Source organism: Clupea harengus, chromosome 8 (assembly GCF_900700415.2).
Source record: "Clupea harengus chromosome 8, Ch_v2.0.2, whole genome shotgun sequence".
NCBI classification, from domain to species: domain Eukaryota; kingdom Metazoa; phylum Chordata; class Actinopteri; order Clupeiformes; family Clupeidae; genus Clupea; species Clupea harengus.
The window spans coordinates 27,864,689-27,892,204 of record NC_045159.1 but is presented as its reverse complement, the minus strand read 5'-3'; the positions used below and the strand labels follow the sequence as shown (position 1 = coordinate 27,892,204).

At 42.4% G+C, this 27,516-nt stretch overlaps 2 protein-coding genes across 2 annotated transcripts; both read right to left on the bottom strand.

Annotated features, from left to right (window-relative positions):
* Positions 1 to 2,592, bottom strand: med31 (mediator complex subunit 31). Its single transcript, XM_012820778.3, has 4 exons — positions 2,277 to 2,592; positions 1,751 to 1,825; positions 1,381 to 1,477; positions 1 to 985 (listed from the first exon to the last, which is right to left on the bottom strand). Exons 1-4 carry the CDS (start codon positions 2,284 to 2,286, stop codon positions 769 to 771), a joined length of 399 nt encoding a protein of 132 aa, XP_012676232.1. The 5' UTR covers positions 2,287 to 2,592; the 3' UTR covers positions 1 to 768.
* A 4,439-nt stretch (positions 2,593 to 7,031) lies between these two features.
* slc13a5a (solute carrier family 13 member 5a) lies at positions 7,032 to 24,510 on the bottom strand. The gene is made up of 12 exons (XM_031572608.2): positions 24,283 to 24,510; positions 20,816 to 20,944; positions 20,354 to 20,490; positions 17,958 to 18,157; positions 17,091 to 17,268; positions 16,210 to 16,332; positions 15,599 to 15,811; positions 13,959 to 14,065; positions 11,150 to 11,271; positions 10,623 to 10,784; positions 8,024 to 8,161; positions 7,032 to 7,707 (listed from the first exon to the last, which is right to left on the bottom strand). The coding sequence occupies exons 1-12, from the start codon at positions 24,385 to 24,387 to the stop codon at positions 7,582 to 7,584; spliced, it is 1,740 nt and encodes a 579-aa protein (XP_031428468.1). The 5' UTR covers positions 24,388 to 24,510; the 3' UTR covers positions 7,032 to 7,581.
* Positions 24,511 to 27,516: the final 3,006 nt, after the last annotated feature.

Below are 27,516 nucleotides of genomic sequence, written 5' to 3'. Positions count from 1 at the left end.
TTTGATATGCAAAATATTTTTAATAAGTTGACAAAAGTTGTTACCCCATATACTAATCATCATTAGTCAGGACATTTACACAATTACTAAAAACCTGAGGAGGGCAAACAAAATGGTGATGAAAAAAAACTACCGCCAACTGATGACTGCTTTGTTCCACGTTGGCAGACATCTTGCATACCACAAATTAACTCATCGGAGCACTTATTTCCGGGATGGGCTCTCCCATCTGGGACAAATTCCAAGATTCATCCGGAATCGGTGCACTTCACCCAGACTCTCATATTTTTAAAAGTATTTTGGTGTTGGTTGTGTACAAGATCTCATGTGGAAGAAAAAATGCACTGTGAACAATGCCACGGAAACATCTATCCACAGCGTAAGCCTCCATCCACTGTCGGAACATCCCTCGCTCTTCCGTTCTTTCCCCTTCTCTCCATTCTCTCCTTCCATGCTGGCGTTGGGGAGACTTCACATGAACATTAAGGCTAGCAAATACCATCCCGCTTGCACTGAATTTGTTTTCTCCAGGGAGTGTGTCTTCAGGAGACTGTTAGTAAGTCTGTATATCTCTTTCTCTCCCTCCCTCATTCTTCCTGTCTCTATCCCTCCATCCCCTTGCCCTGCTGGAGTAAAGGTGGGCTGTTTATCTATCTATCTATCTATCTATCGCTCTCTCTCTCTCTCTCTCATTCTTCTCTCCATCCTCCCAGGTCTTTACCACTCCCTATCCTGCTGCTGGAGTAAGGGCTGTCTCTCTCTCTCTCCTCACTTGGCCACGGCGTTGCTGTGTGGGAGCTGCTGCTGCTGGGCCTGATGCTGCTGCTCCACCAGGGCCTGCTGGAGCCGTGTGCGCTTGCGAGCGTAGTGCTGCCAGTGGAGGAGTTGCTGCTCGTCGATGAACTTGGTGCACTGTGCGTTCACCAGCTCCTTGCGGAAGTGCTCGTACTGAAGCAGCTCCAGCGTGTGCAGGCAGTGGGGGTATCTGCAGGGGGTCATGAAAAAATAAAGAAGCTTCATCAATGCAGCAATCAATTCACTAATACATTCATTTTTTTTTGCAATACAGGTGAACATAAGCCATCAAATCTGTGCACAATTTACAACAATACAGTGACCTAACCCCATCTCTGGTCCTTACTCTCTGCACTAACCTCCAAACATTCCAAATATTAACCTCATCGAAGTAAAGAAACTCCACCAAGGAAAGCATTAGTACAGTAGTCGAATCACAACACACAGCTGAATAAATGCCATCGCAGGCTTTAAATACCAATGTATCACAGAGGTTAGGCTCTCTACAAGTGTGTTGGTTGGAAACTTGATTTCAGTAATCCACAGATCTCAATTTTAAATATCTCTTAACAATAAATGACTTACTTCAGAAATTTGGCATATTCAGGTTCCTTCCAGTAGAGCAGGTACTTTAAGTAGTTCACAAAGGGTTTTTCCCTGAAGTAACCTCTCTGAGCGAGAACTGTGGCAAGAACATTCAGACAATGAGTCAGTATACAGGTCACATACAAAAACACATTGACCCAATATTATTGTGTACGTTAATTTGCTGAATTTGACAAAAGGTATATGGGATTAGAATTGCAGATAGTTCCTTTAATGATAGTAATTGATAGTGAACTGACAGTAGCTTGCTAAATGAATGACCATACCATGTCAGTCTGGCAGTAAGCCCCAAGTTGCTGACAAGTCAAGTCATCTCACAGACATAGATAAGTGCCATTTAGTTACTTACAATTAAGATAATTTGGATTTGCCAAACACTGAACGAATTCCAACTCCAACTGGAAACGGTTCCTCGCTTGCTCCTCTGTTGACCGAAAGGAAACAAGTCATCAACAACTGATTACTGCTGAAGTAGCCTTCGCTAAATCTAACAACAATAAGCAACTGTGTTTGTGATTACTACCATCACACTGATCATGATCTCCCAACATTGCAAGATGTTGGTGTCTGCTACAATAAAGTATGAACCTATTGCCTTGCCTTAAATTGAGCTTTATGCCTACTGTAAGATGGTAATGTAACTTAATAGAACTAACGTTAGCTGGCTAGAAATAGCTTTCTTATCTAAATCATCTAGCTAGATCACTTAGATAACATAACGTCACAACAGTGTCTTTCCAACAAAGGTTAACGTTACTTAGTATAGCTAAGATAATCAAGATAATGTTAGTTCAGTTCACTTTAATGTAGAGCTAACACAGGCAAGCTAGTACTATAACGTTAGCGTAGGTAATGTTAGCTTCTTCAATATTTACCTGTTTCCATCACGCCAGTTCCACTATAAACGTCAGCCAAGTAAGTTTACAATGCTTGGCATGTAGTGCTGTAACCTTTTAAGTCTAGTAAAACTATCGAGGTAACAGTAGAGCCAAAATTATGAATCCACGCGATTATCTAAACGTACTTTGTCTTCACAATAGCATGGACACTGCATTTTGTGTTTGCCGTATTTCAGTTTACATTGACGTATCCATCGACGTTAGCGTGCTCTAAGCTTGATTCAGGATCAGTTTCTACATTTTGTTCAGAGTGGCATAAAGGCCAGGACAACTTTTGTAACTGTTTCAGGATCTGCAAGGAAAAATCGAATCCCGTCAGTAGCGTGAAGCCAGCGACGATACCGAACATTTCAATATGGCCGCCATTCGTCATTTTTTCTAAATAAAAGTCAAAAGTTATTGATTAGTTTCAAATTATACACGGACGAAAAATGAAAACATGCTCATTTAACGAACTGTATGTGCTAGCAAATGTACAATAAACGTAACGGTGGGAAAATACAAACCTAAATGGAAAAAAGTTTGGAATGCCTTTTTAAGAAAACCAGTGTTGTTTAGCTGAGAAAAAAATGCCTTTCTCCTCTGGGAAATAACAAATCTAAAATGTATCTACAACAAGAGAAAAGGTGTTTGAACATCTACATGAGTCACTCCACCTGCCTGAGACTGAGAATGCATTGAATACATAGAACTGGTCTGCAATAATTGCGCTGATGAACTTCAAATTGTGTGACTGAGAAAACAACAAAGTGTGCATCCTTGATATGGGGGTGGAATGAAAAAATGGTGACAAGTACTTTAGGGAAATATATAGATATTGACACCTGAATCGCCTTTGTAGAAACCAGGGCATGGTAAGCCCCAGCCAGGTCGTTGCACTAGGCCTCCACAAATCGTTTACTGATGAACTTCAAATTGTTTGGCTGAGAAAACTAAATATTGCGCATCCTTGATTTTGGGGTGAAATTAAATCCTTATAACAAGTACTTTAAGGAAATATATTTAGGCCTGCATCTCTTTGTAGGTACCAGGGCATGGTAAGTCCCAGCATGAATTGCCTTTGTAGACAAACAAAATGATCAGGTTTTTTTTCTCTCTGACTCTTTCAGCATTACTTTATTTGTCTTTTTTACAGATACTGCCACCAATTGAGCCCAACAAAGAAGGCTTAGCAGAGTATGAATACAAAATATGACTGTCTTGTCCCCCTTTGTACATGTAACCTATTTGTACCACGCAACCAAGACAAATTCTTTGAATGTGTAAACCTACTTGGCAATAATTGTATTTATGATTCAGATTTTGAATCCCTTTTGTAGGTACAAGGGCATGTACAGTGCCCTCCCCTATGTGTTCCTAACTGATATGGAGGCAAAGGTCTCAAAGTCAAAGAGTGTTTGCTTCTATTTAATACCACGTGTGGTGCTGTATCCTGAAAAAAGGAATGTATGTATGTAATGTAATTTTAGCTTATTCATGTGTTCACCATCCGCCACTGTTGTAAATAAACATTGCACGTATGCATTTCTGTATACTATTCCGTATAATAGATTTAATGGAGAATGAATGATAAATAAGTAACGAAAAACTAAATGTTGTATCTACCATCTCATTCCAGGGTTATTTGCAAGATGAATCTGCTAAAATGACAAAATTCGCAAATGCAATATGCAGTATGTTTATGTATCTACAGTAATTTGCAGAACAACAGGCATATGCCATGTAAAACTTTGAAGCGGACTTTGACGCTTTCCGCCGAGTACTGTTGCTCATTGTCGGTATTTTCACAAAACTTCTAGAGTAAACGGGTTCTTCCTTTGTGGTTGTAACATTTATGTCTATGGTCCCAGTCGTATCCAGGTTACTTTATAACATTGCCCCCTGTTGGAGAGGAGTGCTACTGCAAAAGAGTGAGCAAATGTGGTCACGTCACATCACCAATAATTATGTTTCTTTCCATATAGCCCAGATCAGTGATTCGTATTCGGTCGGAAATCAGACTAGTAACCCTAGTCACCAAAGCATATGTGTAGGTGTTTTATTTGATATTGATAATGATGATATTTTAATCTAAGACCAGGTGCACGTTCTGCCATGACAAAAAGCAGCAAAACGTTTAACAAGCCGTAAAACAGTGGTGCATTGAACCACGCGTTGAACACCCTGCTGTGTGGCAGCTGAGAATGCTATGCTTGGCGTTCTTTTCGAATAACTTTTGGAGACTGATGAAATCGATTTATACGCGTTTAATTTTTGTAAAACTTTGTATTCTTATCCTGCATTTGTAAATTACTTTAGCTGGATCCATTGAGCACACTGCCTTTTTAATATTGTGGGGCTTTCCAAGTCTCAGAATTCCAGGGGCCTCAGAATTTTTCATATTCATAGTCACATTGGCATAACACATTTTTTTCATTCCACTAATGATAGTGATGAACGCACTGAAGGCTGCTTTACTGCAAGGAATGTTTGACATGTTTGAAAGCTCAGATAGAATGTTTAGAGAAACCTTACAAACATTAAAGATACCTTAAAAGAGTTTTTTAATTAGCATATTACTTAGATGTATTAGAGATTGGTAGCTAAAAGTCCATTCTGTAAAAGGAAAACTTTCAGTAAAGTAAAGGTATTTTAAATGAAGTCTTTCTTTTGTGTCTTATTAGTCTTACAACTGACAACACAACTTTTCACCATTCTTGCTAGGAATCTCCTGATACTTGGCTAAACTTCCATTTTTGCTGCGCTAATGTTAGGTTGCTATCGTACTGTTTTCAACAAACACTGACACATTACACACGACCAAAAAAAAAAACCTAAAAGCTGCAAAGGATTATTATTGTTAACAACAAAATGACTTTAAATAGCCTACATTGGATAGTTTAGATCATGTGAAAATGATTAAAGGCTTTATTACATGATGAGAACACGGTGTGGCCGTCTCCTATACTGTTGTTATGGGGACGGCCTCCAAAGGTGAAGTGCCTCGGGGCCTGTGCACACTGTTTTCAGATTGAACATGCCCAGCGATGGTCCAGGTGTTTTCTGTTTGCACCAGCCACCATCACTTACAAAAAATGTTCAAAGGAGTGTGGGAAAGAATAGCTGATTTCCCACCATGAATGAACATGAATAACCATATAATGGACACTATAAAGCACCAAATAAGGCACATTTTTAGATACACTTGCCCGTTGATCCCTGACTGGTCTCATTATGACCAACGAGCTGAGTTGAATATATGTGTTGAAGACCCCATATCAAATGGGAAGTTTAACTTTCCTCAGGTGTTCTTAACTTCTTAAATGTTGTTTATTGCGATAACTAAGGGTAAGACAGAAGCGTTTGGTTTGAGCCCCACACACAGCAGGTAGTTCCCATAATGAACAGTAGATGGAAGCATAGTAATTACCATTCCTGATATCATGTGTTTCCCTAACATCTGACATAGCATAGCAAAGACAGTTTTGCAGAAGTTACGCACGTTAGTAGATCATTTTAGCTCTTTGAGTAAAATGTCTAATAAGTTATTCATATTATCAACATATATTATTTAAAATTATTATCATTAACAGACCTGATATGAAATAGCTTGTTGTTGGGGTGAAGCAGTGGTTAATAATTTGATTGTTCATGTCATGCAATCTCACTCTTGTTCTGTCAGCTTAGGCTGTAGAACAGACTCTGTAAAAGCAATCTCACTCTTGTTCTGTCAGCTTAGGCTGTAGAACAGACTCTGTAAAAGCAATCTCACTCTTGTTCTGTCAGTTTAGGCTGTGGAACAGACTCTGTAAAAGCAATCTCACTCTTGTTCTGTCAGCTTAGGCTGTAGAACAGACTCTGTAAAAGCAATCTCACTCTTGTTCTGTCAGCTTAGGCTGTAGAACAGACTCTGTAAAAGCAATCTCACTCTTGTTCTGTCAGCTTAGGCTGTGGAACAGACTCTGTAAAAGCAATCTCACTCTTGTTCTGTCAGCTTAGGCTGTAGAACAGACTCTGTAAAAGCAATCTCACTCTTGTTCTGTCAGCTTAGGCTGTAGAACAGACTCTGTAAAAGCAATCTCACTCTTGTTCTGTCAGCTTAGGCTGTAGAACAGACTCTGTAAAAGCAATCTCACTCTTGTTCTGTCAGCTTAGGCTGTAGAACAGACTCTGTAAAAGCAATCTCACTCTTGTTCTGTCAGCTTAGGCTGTAGAACAGACTCTGTAAAAGCAAGTCTTTGGAATGAGATCCTTGAAGGTTCTGCAGCCAGAACCTAGACCTAAACCAGCACAGGGGACTGAGTCCCTTGCCTCTCTGTCTGCCCTGTTTCAGCATATACTGTATCTAGGCATTTCACCTCAAGGCACTGAAACTCAGCTGACCCATCATCAGACATATTGATAAGAGAATGGCTGATGGAAAACATAATGATGTAGACTCGGTGTAGTATGTGCAATCTTTAAATACTTTAAGTCATGTAAACATGTAAAAATGGAGGGAATCGAGGAAGTGAACCTGTGCACTTACTATGTGGTTTGGTAGTCATACCTTGGCACATGATAGGTAACTATATACCTACATTTCTCTCCGGACCACAGTGGAGATAACCTTTGGTCAGGTGCATACTGAATAAGATGCACTGCCAAGTTTGCTTTGTTTTGCAATGGAAAATCCACTGCCTGGCCTGGACAGCAACGTAGCACTAACTGCATATAATAAAAGATCTGCAGAGTGTTTAACAAAAAACTTGATTGAGGCACTGAAAGCACTGGTTTAATCAAAGGTCAGAACAAAATAAGATTAGACATATTTTACTGTACATAATAAAAACTGATCAAAACTAAAAAATATCAACTCATCCTAAAATGATCCTGAGCATTTCTACTTAAGGTATACACAATACAAATATTTTTCTACACTCATGTTGATAAATAGTCATTTTATAACAATTTACTTCAAGGCTTTGTACATTATGTATTATACAATGAGACTCAACAACACAAAAAGTGTGTCAAGCTACTGTCAAAAGCCACTACGGGTAGTTAACAGTGGCTGATACATTGTAAGGACACCGTTAGCCAGAATCATTGGACCACCCAGTAGCACACAGTGTATGAAGGCATTAAGCAATCCCTCATCTCCAGCAGCAATCTCAGTGAAACTCTTTAAACAGCCGTCCGCCATGTTGGCTCAAACCCTGAGCTGTGGAGCTACGAGTCACCGAAAGAGTGGGGTGATGGTGTGTTCTCTCGCTCTGTCTCTGTCTCTGTCTCTGTCTCTCTCTCTGTCTCTCTCTCTCTCTCAGACTTCAGTGCCATTAGCCCAGCTTGGAAAAGTGTCCAGGGTGAACATGGCTCGGCCCCAGGTGTTAATGGACAGGGTTATACACAGGATGCCGATGAGGTTCATCACCACCCCTGTTCTGGCCTGTTGAGTCAAAAATGCAATGCTTTTGAGCTACAACTGAAATGTGTAAGTACAAATACATGATAAAGAGCCATATCATAGGTAACTGTTTCCACGTATAAAATATTTTAAACAATTATGCCATGTGAAGTCAGAGACATTCATGTATTTCAACAGCTCATGATATAAAAACAGATGGCCTGTCTATATTGCCTTTAGTTATTCAAAATGTGATTATCCTAAGTTCATTCCTTATATTTTAGTTTACAATCAATTGGTCTGTGACTCTAGCATGAAGCAGTGCACTGGGACGTGGTGTAACCGCACTGGCTCTCACCATGTCAGACACTTTCAGATAGCCGTAGGAGAACACGATGGCGTTGGGCGGCGTGGCCACGGGCAGCATGAAGGCGAAGGATGCACTGAGGGTGCAGGGGATCATCACATACAGAGGGTTCACTCCTATGGACTGGCACTGGAGAACACAGCACACATGAAACAGCATTAGAGTCACAGCACAGTTATTACAGTCCTGAGGCAGTGAGAACACAGCATTAGAGTCACAGCACAGTTATTACAGTCGGGAGACAGTGAGAACACATCATTAGAGTCACAGCACAGTTATTACAGTCCGGAGACAGCGAGAACACAGCATTAGAGTCACAGCACAGTTATTACAGTCCGGAGGCAGTGAGAACACAGCATTAGAGTCACAGCACAGTTATTACAGTCCGGAGGCAGTGAGAACACAGCATTAGAGTCACAGCACAGTTATTACAGTCCGGAGGCAGTGAGAACATTTTAGAGGAGAGTGTTTGAACTTCAGCCAGCCTGATACTGCCTTATTAATCAATTTGACCTCAGCGGCCAGTGGCAAAGTTCTGCCACAAGCTTCTTTGACATATTTACATATTTAAGTGACAAGCATAGCTCTTCATCAGTCAAGGAATGCGAGTAGGAGCACTCAATCTTTTAACAAAAGGTTAACCATGTGAAGTCTATAAAGCTCCCCTAGAGAAGGCGCCAAATCCCCCGATATATAAATGAACTGGAACCTACAAAGCAACCAAGTCTTAAGCCTTTGAGTTTCCATTTCTTGTTGATCCAGTTTATGATTGGTCAAATAAGGTCTGTCATATCATGTCAGCATAAGATCAGATCGTTCAGGTAGCATGTACAAACACCATAGTGGACACAGATGAATATGCCAGTGGAATGACCAAACCATGGCCACAGACCTTTATATTAAAACCTATGTAAGTGCAGGATACACAAAGGAGCTATTTGTGTGTTGGAGCCAACGCAACAGTGTCAGACCCAGAGGAATATATGGAGAATAAGGGAGAAATATTCAGGCTTGGCTAGGTAACAAGGTTTCTCTTAGACCTGTCACACGTGCCAACACTCACTGCAGCAGTATGAACCATGTAATATGAGTTGCTCTGAGCTAGTTACTCTTTCTCTCTCTCTCTCTCTTAATCTCCCTCTGCGTTTGTCTATTCGTCTCTCTGTGTCTCTGTTAGTCTATCTATTATATTTCTCCCCTCCCCCTTCTCTCTGGCCCTCCACTGTCCTGCCCTGTGAAACAAAGGCATAGGCACGTCTCTCTCTTCTGGGCCACTTCAGCTTTGGCCTCCTACAAATCCCCCCATTCAAAGAGACTTTTTAGCTCGATCCAAGTTCATCAAGTGCGATGTGCTGTCTGCCAGGAGTAGGACAATACCACAGAAAAAGAGGGACAGGGGTGGGGGTAAGTGGGTGGCAGCAGAGCTTGAAAAGACACAGGATGTTCATTGGCTTGTCTGAGATGGATGGTCATCGTAATGATACTGATAGGTGACCTCGAAAGGAGATAATGGCCGCATTTGTGTGACTCAAATTCCTTTTCCAAATGGCTGGCAAAAAGCAGAGAGTGCATGAGAGGGAATGAGACAGACAGAGGAAGCAAGAGAGGGCACATGAAAGGGAGAGGGAAATAGAGGGCAGGAAGGTATCTGGAGGGAGAGAGAAGAAGAGAGGGAGAAAGAGAAAGGGAGGAGGGGGGTATATAAAGGTAGAGGAGTTAAAAGACAGATTGAGGGAAGGAGAGAGAAAAGGAGAGGGAGGGGAGAATTAAAATGCAAATCTCATTTCTCAGCCTTGACCAAAATGGCTGCAATGGATCACTCCCTTGTGGAAATGGGTATGAAAGCCTGGTCTGTGGACAAACCAGTCAGGGCACACTGAAATGCACCCTGGAAGCCCAAGCCTGTAAGGGAACCCACTAACCCTGACATTCCTGGCGTACACCCATGCGCTGCTGGGCACAGGTAGGCATCAGGTGCATCTGACTGGGTTAAAGGCACAGTCGCTAGTGTTTGTTGTGAAAAAAAAAAATGTAAATGCTTGTAGACCAACAAGAATGACATACTATATATGTGAAGGACAATAGTTGGCAACAGTTTCTGTGTCTTGTGGGCATCTCGATACCTTGTCTGAGGTGTTTTTTTTCATGGAATTGATGACAATTCAGAGGGCCCGGACAAGTAAACAAACACATAAAAAGACTAAAACATGACAAAGCGTGTAAAGTGCACAATAATATTGGGGACACTATTGGTTTATCATGCCTTCAGAGTTCCTTCATCATTATCCAGAGGCATTCTCATGCTTTGACAACACAAACTACTTACTGCATCTTTACAGAGGGGGAAATTAATATGAAAGCATTACTGAAGCATCATGTCCAAAGGGTGATCAGTTCCTAAAGCCAGATTCTTATTTGTCTGGCTTCATGGTGAGCAGGTGTACCACACATGGCACAGAGCCTTGTTCAGACGATAAAGACACCTCAAACTGCTCAAGCATTTCAGGAGCATCTGACAAGATTGACTAACCGATGGACAGTGTTGTAAATACAGGAATGTAGAGGCTACTGTGAGCATATGTGTGTGTACCATGGAGGCGAGCACAGGGAGAAACAGGGTGGCCGTGGCCACATTGCTGGTGCACTCTGTGAAGGTGGCGATGAGGAGGCAGAGGATGATGGCGATGGCCCAGGGGGGGATGGTCTGAAGTGGGGTCATCAGGTCCCCGAGCCACCGGGACAGACCCGACTCCTGGAGAGAGAGAGAGAGAGAGAGAGAGAGAGAGAGAGAGAGAGAGAGAGAGAGAGAGGGAGAGAGAGAGAGAGAGAGAGAGAGGGAGAGAGAGAGAGAGAGAGAGAGAGAGAAACATGAGCTTCAGAACACACACACACACACAAACCTCAGAGACAGTAACATACACTCTGACACATGCACACACACAGACCTGAGAGAGACACAGTCGTCACAGAGAAAGTAGATCTATACAACGGGTAGAAACACATAACCATAAATACAAACACACAAACACACACTGCATAACCCCCCCCCACACACAAACACACACTGCATAACCCCCCCCACACACACACACACACACACACACACACGTCTCTCACCTCACTGCCCTTGGCCAAGGCAAAGCCTCCTCCCAGCAGCAGCACGATGCTCCAGGGCATCTTCTTCTGCGCCACCTTCCAGGTGAGGAGAGGAGCGGAGGCCTCGCGGGAGCGCTGGGTGCCTGGGGGGAGAGATCAGAGGAACCCGCCGTCCGTCAGACCCAGTTTGTCTGGCTAGTCTGGCGAAGCCATGGGTGCTTATGGAAGTCAATCAGATAAGTAGCCAAACATTTAGAGGTTCTACGAAGTAAGTTCAGTTGCCCTTCACGGTTCAATACCTGTCATATATCTTTTTGAACATAAGTTACTACTACTTAGCCAGGCATGGATGTCATCAGTAGCTATGCACCTTAAGACCTGCCCCTATGACCTTAGCTCGGATTATGAGCTCAGGGGCTCCACAACAATTACTGAAACTTCGCACACCCATCTACTCTGTCTCCCATCCACTGTACTTGAGACAGCTTAGTGCCATAGCTGAAGTGTTTAGGAAATGACTTCATTTCAAATTGGCTTATCACTGGGAATTTTGTATGCACTTCTACTGACTACTCACTTCTAGAAGGAACTGGAGTTACATATCAGATACTGCAGATTGGATACATTCACCTTATGTAGAATGTGAGACAGTGTCTGCAGCAAAGCACACAGGTTAGGCCTAATAAATTAGCTCTTCTCAATATTAGGTCTCTCACAAACAAGTTGTGACGATGTGCCGTCACTACAGATGAGTCTGTGCTCTGGCCACCATGCCATCGAGCCTGGCTCTTTGGCGTTGCGGTCAGAGTGCGTGTTTGGCACCCTGTAGACCCGGGTTCAAGTCCGGGTGGGATGACCACACTCTCCCTTCGCTACATAAGTCCTATTTGGTTAATGATTTTATTACAGTGTATGGGTTTGATTTTATGCTTTCCACAGAAACATGGTTGGCATCACTACTCTATGGGATTCCCAAAGTGTGGTGCGTGAGCAGCCTCTAGGGGGTGCGCGAGAGGAAAAATGTAATGGTGGTCTAATGGTGTAATAATTCATATTAAATATAATTTTAAAAAATGTAAGTGGGATTTTTCACAAAATAAAAACAAGAATTATAAAAATTCCCTTTGTAAGATTTAAATGTAAAATTAAAAACTTACAATTTAATAAATAAATGCACTTCAGCTCCTGCCGCCAGACTGTCTTACGTACACACTTAACTACGTAACTAGCTAGCCTAGCGTGTGCAGCTAACGTCAGCTAACAGCTAACTTCATTCATTCAGCAACATTTATGCAAATATGCTAAACTGGCTGAAATCGGGGAAACTGTCAGGTGGGACATCTGAAGCTATCAGTCATAAAAGAGGGAGAATGAGGAATCGGAGGCGAGAGAAACGGAGGTCTGATGATCAGTCGTGATGTGTAACTTTATATTAATTTGATTCAGATTAATGTAACCGGCTATGTATGGTTAATTGTTAACTAAATGTGATGCAATCTGTCTCGGAGCCTGTGCGTGTGTCCTCGCCATCCGTATTGCTCTTTAAAAGTGACGCCTTGTGTAACTGAAATGTATTGAAACTTTGTTGCAGTGTTTCAGGGCGTTTTCACACATTTAGTTCGTTTGTTTGTTCTGATTCAGGGATTAATATGATACAATGTTGCAGTTGCCCCTTTGTTCAGTTTGTGTTCACACTGCAACATTTAACAGCGGACTAAATCTTGTAAACAAACGCCTTGCGCGAGCAAACTGTTCTCTCATAGGTCCGATTTTAATGCAGCTATAAATAGGCTCTGTTGCTTTTTTTGGGTGCGTGAACCCGGTCGGGATGTAGAAGGGGGTGCGTGGCCTAAAACATTTGGGAACCGCGAGTCTATCTGATGATTTTTTTTCCGAAGGACTTATCTTTTAGTGACTTCACATCCTTTGAGTATCTCTGTGCAGTTCTGTAATTCTGTATTACAATGCAGCTGCCAGAGTTCTCACTAGGAGTAAAAGATAGGAACACATCACCCCCATTCTTAAATCCTTACACTGGCACATTAGGACTGAGTCCGTTAGTCCTGTCTATAGTAATGACTGAACATGGAGAAGAGGGTAATTAGCTACTACGCTGCTCTTAAATGTTGACAGAGGGCATTTAAAGCACCTGACACTTTTAAATCCAGGCTGAAAACATTCCTATTTGACCAGGCTTTCAGTTCAGTTTAAGACACACTTAGCTCTACTGCATTTCTTTCCTGTAACGACACCTTATTAGATTAGATTTTAATTTGGCTTTACTTTGAATGACAGCAGTGTATGAAAGGTGCTATATAAATATACCTGCCTTGCCTTGCCTTTGCCTATACCAAATTGACATACAAGACACCCGGGAACAAGAGAGGGCCATTCACTATATACAGTTGCATGAACATTGTATACATGCTTGCAATGCATTGTGGTGCATTGGTCATTTTTTTTATTTAATCTGTGTTCCAACAAGAAGTAGGCATTTCCAATTTTCACTTGTGTAAAAACTTTGACAAGAGACTCTGATGTACACAAACACACACACACACACACACACACACACACACACACACACACACACACACACACACAGAAACACACACACAGAAACACACACACACACACAGACACACACACACACACACACACACACACACAGAAACACACACACAGAAACACACACACACACACAGAAACACACACACACACACAGAAACACACACACACACACACACACAGAAACACACACACTCTGTGTTGACACAGTTCTCGTAAGAGTGTAATTTCCGCAATACTCGCTGTTGTTCGGGCGACTCACCTATGTCAAAACTCTGTGACCCCCCGCAGAAGATACGGGGCAGTTTGGAGGGCAGGACAAACAGCAGACAGGCAACGAACACTGCCACCGTGGCATCTGTCACAAACCTGTTGAGTTACAGAGTGAAGCTCTGGTCAATCAGGTCAAAAGGGTAAAACCAAACAAGCCAAACAAGCCAGAGAACGCATGGCAAAATGTTACAAGGGTCATATAACACTCCCAAAACACATTATAGAGGCTTTTCAAAGGGTCATATAACACTCCCAAAACACATTATAGAGGCTTTTCAAAGGGTCATATAACACTCCCAAAAAACACATTATAGAGGCTTTTCAAAGGGTCATTTAACACTCCCAAAACACATTATAGAGGCTTTTAAAAGGACTCAGAATAGCAGTGACATGATATCCACCAGAAGAAGTTTGAACTAAATGTGGTCCTCATATTCAGACATGACTTACTGATCTGACAGCAACTTCAACATTAGCATTTTCGCAATATTAACAAACACAAGTTATTTAACATAACAGAATAATTCAGAAAATTCAGACACTGATCATGTGAGGAAGCATTTAGCAAACACATAAAAAGAAAGTCTTCTACTCTGTGGAAATAAGGTCCTCCCTGATCTCGGCCAGATCTATACGAGAGTCAGCCGATTTCTTTTTTGTCTTTGACGACGAGCCTCGGTCACATAATGTCAGTCGTCGAGAAAGAGCAGGTTCAATGACTCAATAACTCATCAGCTCACATTTACTGGAACTTTACCCAATCCCCACTCAATTCCCAATCACATTGAAAACCATGTATTTGTTTAAAAAGTGGTTTAATACTCATACAGCTTTCTCTTTTCTCTCTCATGTGTAAGGCTTTCCGTGAGGTTGGACAAACTTCTCTCTCCCTGCTGTTTGATATGCCCTTCACTCTCCCATTCACAAATCTGACACACGTTATAAAAAAGACCTTCACCACTCTTCCTGATAAGGGCCAACACAACGCACAGTTTGCCCCTTGGCCTAGATCAACATGATCTCCATGATGTGTTTGTGATGTCCCTTCTAAAAATGTGTTTTCCCATTTTTAAAGGACCAATTACATGGTTATTTTCTGACGCACTGATTGTTTATTATTGCTAGTCATGGCACAGTGTGTTAGGAAACCAACTCTGTTTTGCCATTGATGGATGGATGGATAGATAGATAAAATAGAATTTAACTTTAAGGCAAGCTATTAACGTGCAAATTAAATGTCAAATGGGCATTGTGCATTGTCAATCAAAGGAGGTATCTCCTCTCTGGCATATTTTGTGTATGTGTGTTTTATCCTTACTTTAGGAACACGTTTATTACTATTTTATTTTATTTTCCTAATTCATTTGTCCATAGCAAAATGTCATGTCTGCAAAACGCTAGATCAACCAATTGTGATCTTCTATCAAAAAACACTCTTCTATCAAAAAACACAGACTGATATGACTGATAGGAATTCCAACTAGACATGAAATAAATGAACCTAAGAAAGTGAATTTTGTGCCAACACACACACACACACACACACACACACACTCACACACACACCCCCACCCCTACCACAGCTTACTACTACACAACCTCACATGTCTCTGTTGCCTCCATACATACTCTTTTTCTGAGTTGAACAGGTGGGTTGCCCATCCGTCCACGAACCCGGGCTCCCGCGTGAACCACAGCACCACCAGGAGCACAAACAGGCCCAGAACGCTGAGCTCCCCGAACACCATGGGCCCCAGGCTCCGGTGCTCCTCACGGATCACGTTATAGGCAGCAATCTCCTTCTCTGACTTATCAACTCCACAGCCCCACGTCTTCCTGAAGCTGAGAGAGGAGAAGGTATATGTATATAAATGTGTGTGTGTGTGTTTGTGTCCGTGCATGTATGTGTGTGTGTATGGGGACAGTAACCAGTAATTCACAATGTCTGAAACAGGTGAAAATCACATTCCCCCAAATACCCAGGATCATACAATAACACTCCATAGTCAGGACTCTATCTTCCAACAGGGTGAAAAATACGTTTTATTTGTCACTAATATTTTGCTGTACTAGTAACCCAGCTTGGATACTGTTATTGTTGGTGATATCATGTTTGCACACACACACCTTTGGTAAATCAGGGCATCAGTGGCTGGAAGACAATTCTACTGAGCTGGGTGGAGCATGCCAACATGACAACATTCTGATGAGCTGTGCACTGCATCCGATCTGAAACTCACTTGAACCCGATGAAGACAAACTGCAACCAGAGCCAGGCGAGCGTGAGCATGATGATCATGTTGGGGAAGGCGAACCCAAACCAGGACGCAAAGTTAATGACGTCGCCGTTCTTTGGAAAGAGTCTGGGAGAGGGAGGGGGGAGGGGCGGGGGGGAGAGAACACGAGAGGTCAAACTAGTTCTGTTGGCAGAGATCCCAACATTGATAACCTCTCCCCTTTCCACGCTGAACATCGAAACTCAATGGACCCCCCACAGAGACACACACACATACACACAGACATGCATACGTACACACACACACACACACACACACACACACACACACACACTCACACAAAGTAATGATGAGTAATCAGTAATGATGCAAAAAAAGGAAGTAGACATTTCAAGACATTTCACGTAGTGAAGTCTACTCCCTATGTGTAATTACTGAGTGCTATGAATCAATCTCATGGTGGTGTCATGGTAGCCACTAACTGACTGCTATCCATTTAAATATACTACACACCCAAAATGCTGTGAGTAGCCTGTGTGAGAAACGGAGAAGTCCACCACTAAGCTAAAACCGTTTGGAATGAGAAATTATAATACGTTTGGGAGAGGCAGTGGGTAGACATGTAGTTAGTGAAAACAGAGCCCAAAGACTGATAGCTAGCTGGAAGCACAATAGACCATAACTAAACCAAAGCTAAGCTAAGTATGGAGAGTTAATGAGAGGAAATTGACATGGTTTGATGTGCTATCTATCCACTAAGGAACTGAGAAGACTATCGCTAAACTAAAACTGTGATGATCATGTTGGGAGAGTCAGTGAGAGGACATGGCTAAATGAAAGCTGATGGTGTGGTCAGTGATCAGAGGGTAAAAGTGGCGTCGTACTGATTCATCTGTCCGCTGAGCACCAGGTTGGGGCCCGTGCCTGTGAGCGTGGCGGTGCCACCGATGCTGGCCGCGTAGCACACACACAGGGTGAGGCCTTTACACATCTTCTTCCGCTCCTCTTCCTCCCTCAGGAGCTCCTCACGCTCGACCTCCACGGACATCCCATTCATCACCACTAGGGGAGACAGAGAGGGCAGGAGAGATAGACTTCGATTAACCATTACAAAAGTTAGCAAGAGGATATGAAAAGGATTACACCAGCGACACTTCACCAGTATCAGTAATGGTTGCACAAGCCATCACCAGCCAGATGTGGAAAAACTTAAACCCCAAGAAATACAGAGAGAAAGGAAGAAAGAGAGAAATAGATAGAGAGACAGACAGACAGACGAAAGCGATGAAAAACGAGAGAAAGAGAAAAAGAGAGGAATGGGGGACACCTAACCCCTCCCCATGTCACCAGTCAAAATATTATCATCCCCGCTGCCAGAGGAAGTCTGATCCGACATGAGAACACTCCTGCTGGGCAGCAGCCTACTGGACAGCGCCGGGGCACGGAGCATATTTACACTCACATAACGCCTGCTGTGAGCCCTCCATCAGCACCGCATGTTGAAATACCGCATGTTGATCTGTCGAGTTTCACAATTCATTATATTTTTGGATAGACATTATTTACCATCGCAATAATAATAAGTCTAATAGTTCTAAACGTTTCTGAGAAATAATGGTCATTATCAAAAAAACATTTGGCATGGTAGTGTGTTTGGAAGGTCATCCCATGCTCTTTTCTTTTCCTCTTTCTCTCCTGCATTTTATCCTATTTTCGTCTTGTCTCCACGTCCTCCGGGAAGCGTCTCTCACCTTGTCCATCACTCTGTTTCTCGGCTGGTTTGTCTCCGGCCTCAGGCAGGGGGATGCTCTTCTCCTCTCCCCCCTGGTCACTCTGGTGGTTGAGCTGCTGCAGCACGGCCTGCACGATGGGCACCATCATGGCCGTGGTGGCCGTGTTGCTGATCCACATGGACAGGAAGGCCGTCACTCCCATGAAGCCAAGCATTAGTCTGGGGGGGGGGAGACACATTTTACATTTTACATTTATTCATTCATATATAGGGGCGACAGCTCCTCACACACACACACACACCACTCCTCACACACACACACACACACACACACACACACACACACACACACACACACACACACACACACACACACACACACACACACACACACACACACACACACACACACACACACACACACAGTCCTGTTCCAGCATGGTGATGGGCAGAGATGAGGGGTTGTCATCGTGACACCATCAGTGACACCCCTGGCTGCACACCTCAAAAGCACTGGCATAGAATTCAAGCATGTGTCCCTTACACATACACTCCTCCTATGCCTCGCTTCCTCTTTCAGTTCCTGTTTCTCTCCATCCTCAGTGCCTCTGTTCTGTCCCTGTCCCTCTCCCTCACACACTCACACTGCTATCCCCCAGAACAGAACATTAGTCATTACTCTTCACGGGCGACAGTGGTACAGGAGGTCGAGAAGTCGTTTAGTAATCAGAAGGTTGCTAGTTCGATTCCCTGTCGAAGCGTCCTTGAGCAAGACACTGAACCCCTAATTGCTCCTGATGTGCAGTGTGCCATCAGTGTAAATGTAAAAATGTGTATACATCCTTGTAAGTCGCTTTGGATAAAAGCGTCTGCTAAATGACTAAATGTAAATGTAAATGATATATAAACCTTCAGATGGGAGATCCCTGGGTACCGAATCATCTAAGATGTGCAACTATGATGTGCCACCATGACCTTGGTGTCATTATCGTCTAGAAGAACTCAAGAGACACAGAGTGTGTGTGAGTTTGTGTATGAGGGCCTGAGAGTCCGTTCCTCCACTCTTAACACTGGTGATGCTTTCACTATTGTACTGTCGTTTTTGTGCTTGGGATACATTGGGCAATGGATAGAAATAGAAATAGCAACTAAACAACATTGCACTGAATGACAGAGAGAGAGATACAGAGAGACGACACTACTACAGAGACAAATGGAGAAATATAGAGACAGACAAAGAGTGAGTGATAAAGAGACAGAGAGAGGGAGACTGTAATGCAGGTATCATTGTTCAAAGGAAAACTACACTTGAACATTTTTGACAACACAACCCTCTATTATAGTATAACAGCCATAGGAGTGACGCTATCAGGTATTACGGTCTAATTAAAACTATTTGAACCTGAAAGGATTATCTGGCGTTCTTTAGCAGGCCTTTTGGCAGTACTTGATGTTGAACACAGGCACATTTTGTAATGTTCTAGCTGCTCACACAACTTAAGATACCCTTTTGGAACAACCTGACAGTGCGGCCGAAAAGCCGACACAGCAATTGATCCCCCTGTGCCCACAGCAAACAGATAAACCTGCTTTATCACATCTGACACACTAGTGCAAACACACACATACACACAATGTGACAGCGGTTAGGGATTTAACACACATCCAGACCTACTGACCCCAATATTTGGCTACAGATAGTAAGACAAGAAGACAGGCAGAAGAAGAAAGACACAGGTATCTAAGACCCAGAGAAAACAGACAAAATGGCTATAACACACATATATTGGCACTCTCCCTGAACAACATATCATCTCCCTATTAATATGAACGCACACATATTCAATTATCAATTATCAGATTGTTTCATCTAAAGTACTTAAAAATAGAAGTTAAATCCAACTTTGACGGCGCATTTGGTCCTGTTTAAATTTGACAGATCATGGCTGGATTAGTAAAAGTAAGTAGTAAGTAGTAGTACTACAAAAAATGAAAATGCTTCTGTGAATTGAATGATGATGTATCTCTGAAGTCAGGAGAAATAGTCAGTGTTGCCAAATATTGGTGTGTACTGTACACACTTTGTTTCTGCTCTATTTGATTATTTGTTTTTTGTTTATATGTCTGGACCATCTAAATGATCAACATATGCATGTAAAACACTACCTCAAACTAAATATCAGCACAGAAGGCAATAGAATATTCCTCAACTATATATATATATATATATATATATATACTTCCATATAGCAGGTCTAGAAGCATTTCACAACAACAACAACCACTGTCTGGCTGCTGCAATGTATAAGTCAAGATCTAAAGCCTAAGGCTTTCGGGCCATATCCAGCCCAGATCCAGCAGCTTCTGGAGAGAGCTGTGAGATCTGTGTCAGTCAGCGGAGAGAGGAGGACTCACAGTGCGGGCCTGACCCCCACCAGCAGGAGCACCCGCAGGGCGATGCGCTTGTGCAGGTTCCAGTGCTCCACGGCAACGGCCACCATGAGCCCCCCCACAAACAGCATGTTGGTGTCTTTCAGGTACTGCATGCACACCTGGAGGATCCGTACGTGAGCATGCATGGACACACACACACATGCATACATACAGAGAGAGAGAGAGAGAGAGAGAGAGAGAGAGAGAGAGATGACATGAGAACACATGTGAGAAACCAACACATGGATATGCAACACACTTGACATATACTGAAGCTATGACAAGTCAAACAGTTCCTTATCAAGTAGGCGACGTATGGAACTCGATACAGAACAGATTGAGACTGGGAGTGAATTGAGTAATGAGTAAGATAGGAAAAGAAGATTCTGTGATTTTTTTTTAACAGGGGAGAGGACAGGGAGAGGTAAGACAGGTGACGCTTACGTCTTTAGACTGCATGATGCCGAAGAGAGGGAAGAGAACAGCCGGAAGCAAGGCGGTGACGGCCAGAGGCAGGACCTCAGTGCACCAGTACACCGCCATCAGCGCAATGATGTACCCACAGCCTGCCTCCTGTATGTATACACACACACACACACACACACACACACAAACACACACAAATGAAGTTGCTACACCAGCTGTACTGTGCTTCTAAAAACTTCGACATAGTCCTTTTAACGCTAAAAGATATATATGACTTTTTATTTGCACCTGATTTTCAACCGAGTGCCTGTGTGACTCTCTTTATCTGTGCATTAGCATAGAGCTTGCCATGTGTCTGACAGTATTGCTTCCTATTGTTACACAAGTAAGGTATTTTAACACGAGGAGCTCACACAGCACATACTCTCGAACAGGGGTGTGGGGGTGTGAAGAAACCTCACTCCTCTGTGTTTTGGTTGTGTGCGTAACTCAATTTTCAAGGTAAACTACCTAGATGACGCACACAAGGTTCAACAGCTGGACCACATTAAGCATTTCAGTGAGGTGCAAAGGTCCTGTCCCTTCTGTCAGTCAATCACTCATTCACATGCCAAGGTGAAAAAAAAAACAACAACAAAGAACTGAGAAAACGTTTATCATGATGTCGAATCTTCACATTAAGCTGTGTTTCACATTTCATATCTTATCAGGAGGACCAATCTCCACAGCTTACATGGTCCTCAGGTAATGGTTATGGTGATGGTTATGTAAGAGATTTTATGCACTAAAGATAATACATTTTATGGAGTTTCAGGGTTTATTTCACTGCAGCGTCAATTGCACCTGGATAACAAAGTTCTATTTCTCAGCAAGCCCCATGTGATGTCCTGAAGATGTTTCATAAGAGAAAGGTCAGAGTAAAACAGAGTAGAGTAAAACAATCAGGCATTCATAATACAACCTTGCTTGTTATTCAGCAGTCAACGTCCAAAGATATAAACAGGAACAGGTCTGGCCTTTACTCAGTACTAAGTTGAAGCACCTTTGGCAGCGGTTACAGCCTTGAGTCTTCTTGTGTATGATGGGACAACCTTTGCACACCTGGATTTGGGGGGGGGGGGGTTCTGCCATTCTCCTCTGCAGATCCTCTCAAGCTCTCAGGTTGGATGGTGACTGTCAGTGGACAGCCATTTTCAGGTCTCTCCAGAGATTGGGTTCAAGGCAGGCCTCTGGATGGGTCTCTCAAGGACATTCACAGAGTTGTGAAGGGTTTCTTTAAGGATAACACAACTGAGCATAGGTTTTATGTTAATGTACGCCAGCGGAGTTGTGCTATGTTGTCTATTTATTTTATCTATTTATTTTATTCTTATTCAAATTTGTATTCATTTATTTTTGATGTTTATGTATATAGATACCTGATTCCTATTCCTACTACCTTGCTGCTATGACAACTGAATTTCCCTCACGGGATTAATAAAAGTTTATCTTATCTTATCTTGTCTTATATCTTTGCTCTGTTCAGCTTTCCCTCAGGCCTGACCAGTGCCCCAGTCTCTGCCGCTGAAAAACACCTCACAGCATGATGCTGCCACCACCATGCTTCACCACTACTGGACAGGTGATGAGCGGTGCCTGGTTTCCTCCAGATATGACACTAGACACTGGCCAAATTTTGGTGTCTTCAGACCAGAGAATCTTGTTTCTCACCGTTTGAGAGTCCTTTAGGTGCATTTTTGCAAACTCCAAGCGGCTGCCACAAAGCCCAGATCGGCGGAGTGTTGCAGTGTTGGTTGTCCTTCTGGAAGTTTCTCCCATCTCCACACAGGATCTCTGGAGGAGGATCAGCCAGAGTAACCGTCGGGTTCTTGATTCTCTCACCAAGGCCCGATTGCTCACTTTGGCCGGGCGGCCAGCTCTTAGAGGAGCCTTGGTTGTTCCAATCTTCTTCCATTTAAGACTTCTGGAGAACATTGAGAACACTTGGGAACCTTCAATGCAGCAGACAATGTTTGTAGCCTTCCCCAGATCTGTGCCTCGACACAATCCTGTCTCTGAGCTCTGCAGGCAGTTCTTTTAACCTTATGGCTCGGTTATTGCTCTGATATGCATTGTCAGCTGTGAGACCTCATTTAGACAGGTGTGTGCCTTTCCAAATAATGTCCAATCAATTGAATTTACTACGAGTGGATCAATCAAGGTGTAGAAACATCTCAAGATGATCAAGAGACATGGGAAGCACAAGTGTCATAGCAAAGGTCTGAATACTTATGTCAATGTGATATTTCAGAGTTACCTTGTCAAAAGATTTGCCAGAATTTCTAAAATTCAGTTTTTTGCTTTGTCATTATGGCATGTTGAATGCAGATTGATGAGGGAAAAAAATGATTGAACACCATTTTTTTGCGTTAAGCTGCATCATAACAAAATGCTACTCTGAACTCTGAGTATACACACATGGCTTATGTTTCATTTCCACATATGGATCTTTCACCAATACAAGCACCAAGCATAAGCATACTTTAAAACATCATTTTGTCATAATGTCATTGTGGGGACAGAAAAATCTATTCTGAAGTACAAAATATATCATATAAAAATGCAAACTTTTAAATGGTCTTTGCATTTATTTTATTTGATTATTTGTACGCTACGTTTTATTTGATCATCCTCATCATAAGAGACGAAGAGACGAAGTCTGATGACAAGGTTTCAATAGATGTAGAGACAACTCCGACCTCTCCTACGTTACTTACTCAGATATTAATCCTGTGACATATCAGTCTCTGACTATTGCTGACAAGAAGAAATATAGCTTGCAGTTAGTGACCACAGGTGGAAATCACGGTGATAGTTGAATTGTAAACGACCACCACATACAAAAGGATTTTAAAATGAACTCAAAGACTGATTTGGTCGGAAATCCGCAAGGACACCCGTTCCGCATAGTTTTAGCTGGGTCTTCACTAGGAGACAACCGAGAGTGGTTTGATGTTTGAGTTTAGAACGCCTGTGCAGAGCGAGAGTTCCCACGATCGAGCGCCGATTCGCCGTGTCCTCGCGGCGACAAAGGGTTAAGACAACAAGAGTGCCGTGGGGGGCATTGAGCGCCAACAGGCAAATCCTCTCTGAATGATAGAGGAATGTGTCACCCCAGTGTCACGCAAGGTCTCGACCTTATAACCTCCCTCCTGAAGACGTTTCGGGCAGAATTGTACTGATGGAGTTCTGGAAACGGAGGGACTAAAACATGAGCCTACCATATCTTTCTTGGACACTGAATGAATTGGACAGGCTATTCATTCTGTGTATGATATGACCTGTTGTGTTGCCAACCTTTCCGAATTACGTTGCACACCATTAAACACACGACAATCACTGGATTAGAGATTGGATTTGTTAAAAGTTGTAGCCTGCCCCTGGAAAAAGAGCATTTCTTTGACAAATGGCAGCATCATGATAAAAGTGTAAATAAAGACTCTTACCGTTGTCCCAATGACCAGAGGAAGAGGCAAGAAAACAATTGGAGTGAAGAAGAGGATAATTCCATTTCTCATCTCCCAGAGCACTTTTAATTTTGCTGCCAACATTTGCGCGGAGAGATGTCAAACACGCAACAGGTTCCCAAACTTTTGCTCAGCGTAGTGAGAGCAATGGTGAGAAATCCCACTTCTGACAGAGTCTAACCGATTCGCTTCTCAGATGCGCCACAATGGCACAATCTCTCTCTCTCTCTCCCCTCCCTCACACACACACACACACACACACACACACTCACACATTCACTCACACACACAGACACACGCACACACTCACGCACGCATGCACACGCACACAAAGCTAGGCAGAGACAGAGAGTGTGCGCGGGCAACTATTTGTGTGTCTAGAATGCAGGAGCACGTGCACCTCTCTCTCAAATTTAAATATGGAGCTTTGAGGCAGAAATACATCAACAATACATAGTCGCTTCTGTGTTATAGAAGTATGGAGATGTTAAGTTCCGGTAAACCTGTGATAACCTAGAAAACATGTATAGGCTACTTTTAATCCTCCTTAACTTCAATCTTAAAAATGTGTTTAGAATTATGAACTGTGATGTTTTAACGGATTTGTTTTAGGGTAACATGTTAAAGCAATCAGAGTCTGATGCGTGATTCTAAGGACTTAGACTGTCAAATTTACTTCTAGCCCCCTTATACTAGAAGTAAGGTTTTTACCATTGTAAATTAGCCTAATTCAACCTGGATTCCCGAGAGAACTGGGGACTGGTTCTTCCTGCCAAGTCAGCCTCATCCCCGTGATTGCTTCAGCTAATTATGGGTTGTCTTGATCATATTCCACCAAGGTGATCTGAAAAGCAAAACAGAAGGCAATATTTTTTATCTCATTATTTAAAAGTGACCACAAGTAACTTCCACTTACAACAAAAGTAGATTGTTTAATTTTCCTCAAACCTTTGGTGAACTTCCAACAGCTGACCTCTTGGTCCACCAGTCATTGAAAACCTAAATCCAGCAGTTTCAGTTCTTTAGTATAGATGTCATGCACTGAATAAATACTATGTTATGTTAGTGTTACATCAGGATCTGTCTTTATCTGTGTGTGAGATTGTGTGTGACAGTCTCTTTGTGTCTGTTTATGTGTTTGTCTGCATGAATATGAATGTGTATGTGCATGTCTAACACACATATAGTTGCTTTGTGGAGGCAGAAAGAAATTGGATAAACAAGGGAGTGTTCAGTAGAGACCCCACCCAACCAAACTGGACTGACAAGGGAGCAATCAGCCGGTGAGTATCCCCCTCTACTCCCCCCCCCCCCTCCCCCCCGCCCACCCCCACCAGAGAAACCCTATCCAGTGCGGGAGGGATGTCGTGCTGACATACCGGCTGAGGTGAGACAATGAGGGCCTGTGTGTGAGGCAGAGGATGAGGATAAGTATCAAACAACTCTGGGAAATCTTAAAGGACCTCACATCACATCACACCATTGGATTCAGGGGGCTTCAGCACTCATCTAGGTGTTTCACAGGTCAGCATGAAGTTTGAGTGTATGTATGTGCTGTGTGTGCGCGCTCGCGTGTGTGTGTGTGTGTTTGAGTGTATGTACAGTATGTGCTGTGTCTGCTCAATGAAGATGTTTATCTGTTTTTAGAAAACATCAGCTATATATACATAAGGTCTTTCCCGTTTCCCGTTACTGAAGTAGGAACTTCTCTTTCTTTTCCGTCTTCTTCCTTTCTTGGTATTCTTGGTAAGATTTTCATCTTCTGCTGCTGCACATTCAGTTTCACAGTATGCTGTGAATTAAAACGGTAATACGGAGTTCTGTTCCAAATCTAGCAAGCTAACTACCTAAAAAAAACCTTGCAAACACCACCAACCACCAGTTGACACTAGCTTGCCAACACACTGACTGGTGTCGTTTTGCAGTATAGCTGGCAATGTCATGCCGTCAAAGCTTTTTCCTTCCATTTTTGCAGGGTGTTCCACCCCTTAACACAGAATTACATAGGGCACATCCTGGATGGCTAGTGGTAAAAACACAGGTGTTTATCAGTCCTTCAAATGATCATATGCTACCAAAGTGAATTTGAGGATGGTACCAAAACTAGTTGCCTATAAAACTATACCTCAAATAGTGTCAAATTGTTGTATAGTGTTGCTTTAAGTGTGATGCAACACAAAGGGAGGAAGACCAGAGGTCTTTTAAGGGCGATGTTAGTACTTTGGTTCATTTTTAGAAGGGTTCACAAGCTGTGAGGATGAATGATAAGAGTCGATTTCAAAACAGATGAATAGGGAAAACATTACTTTTCAATATGAAGCAATTCCCAGTGGCAAATATTGATTTGTAAGTCATCCTAAACCTCAGCATCTGAGTAAGTCTCAAACCAGAATTTATGCTGCCAAATATGTCATGAGGCGACCACATCAGCCCCTCTTAGACTGCCACCCACTGGATCACGTCACTCCGTCCCTTAACAGTCTCAGAGCCAGAGGGAGGACAAAACGAATTAAAACATGTTTATATACCATGTGAAAGTTTAAGCTTGACAACAATATAAATATTTTAAAAAATTCAGATTAAACCACTTTTTTTTGGACGGTAATTCAATTAACTAACTATTCTATAGGAACACAATGCATTTACTGTATATGTGATACATTAGCTCCCGGCAGGATTGTATGGGACTGCTGAGGAGCTGCTGCCCCCTGCTGTTGGGTATCACACAAGTGATTTGTGAACATTCAATTGTAGTCCCCTGCTTACTTATATTCAATTCTTTATTTGATTTGATTATCACATATGCACAGTCAAAATGTACAAGACCCCAGGCATGAGCCATGTATTTCTGATCTGTGAGCTTCTTGCCTGCATGATTAATAATCTTTTCTCTTTAAAAAAATAATAATAATAATCTTATTGTTTAGGTCTTTAGATACACACATTTTAAGAACCAGAATCACCTTTGTCAAGGGAAGTGGTATCAACATTTTGAAACTAGTTTTAGTTAAATGTCATTTTGCTGCATGATTATTACTGTCCCACTAGTGGTCACTATTGAGTATCAATCCTCAAACTTAACTTCTATAAGGGCAGTGACTGGAATATCTATAGTGTATTGAATATAATATCAAATTCACATATATCCTCAGGTAAAGTATACTTACGTAATTGGATCTATTTCATCTTACTCATGTAAGTATACACAACCAA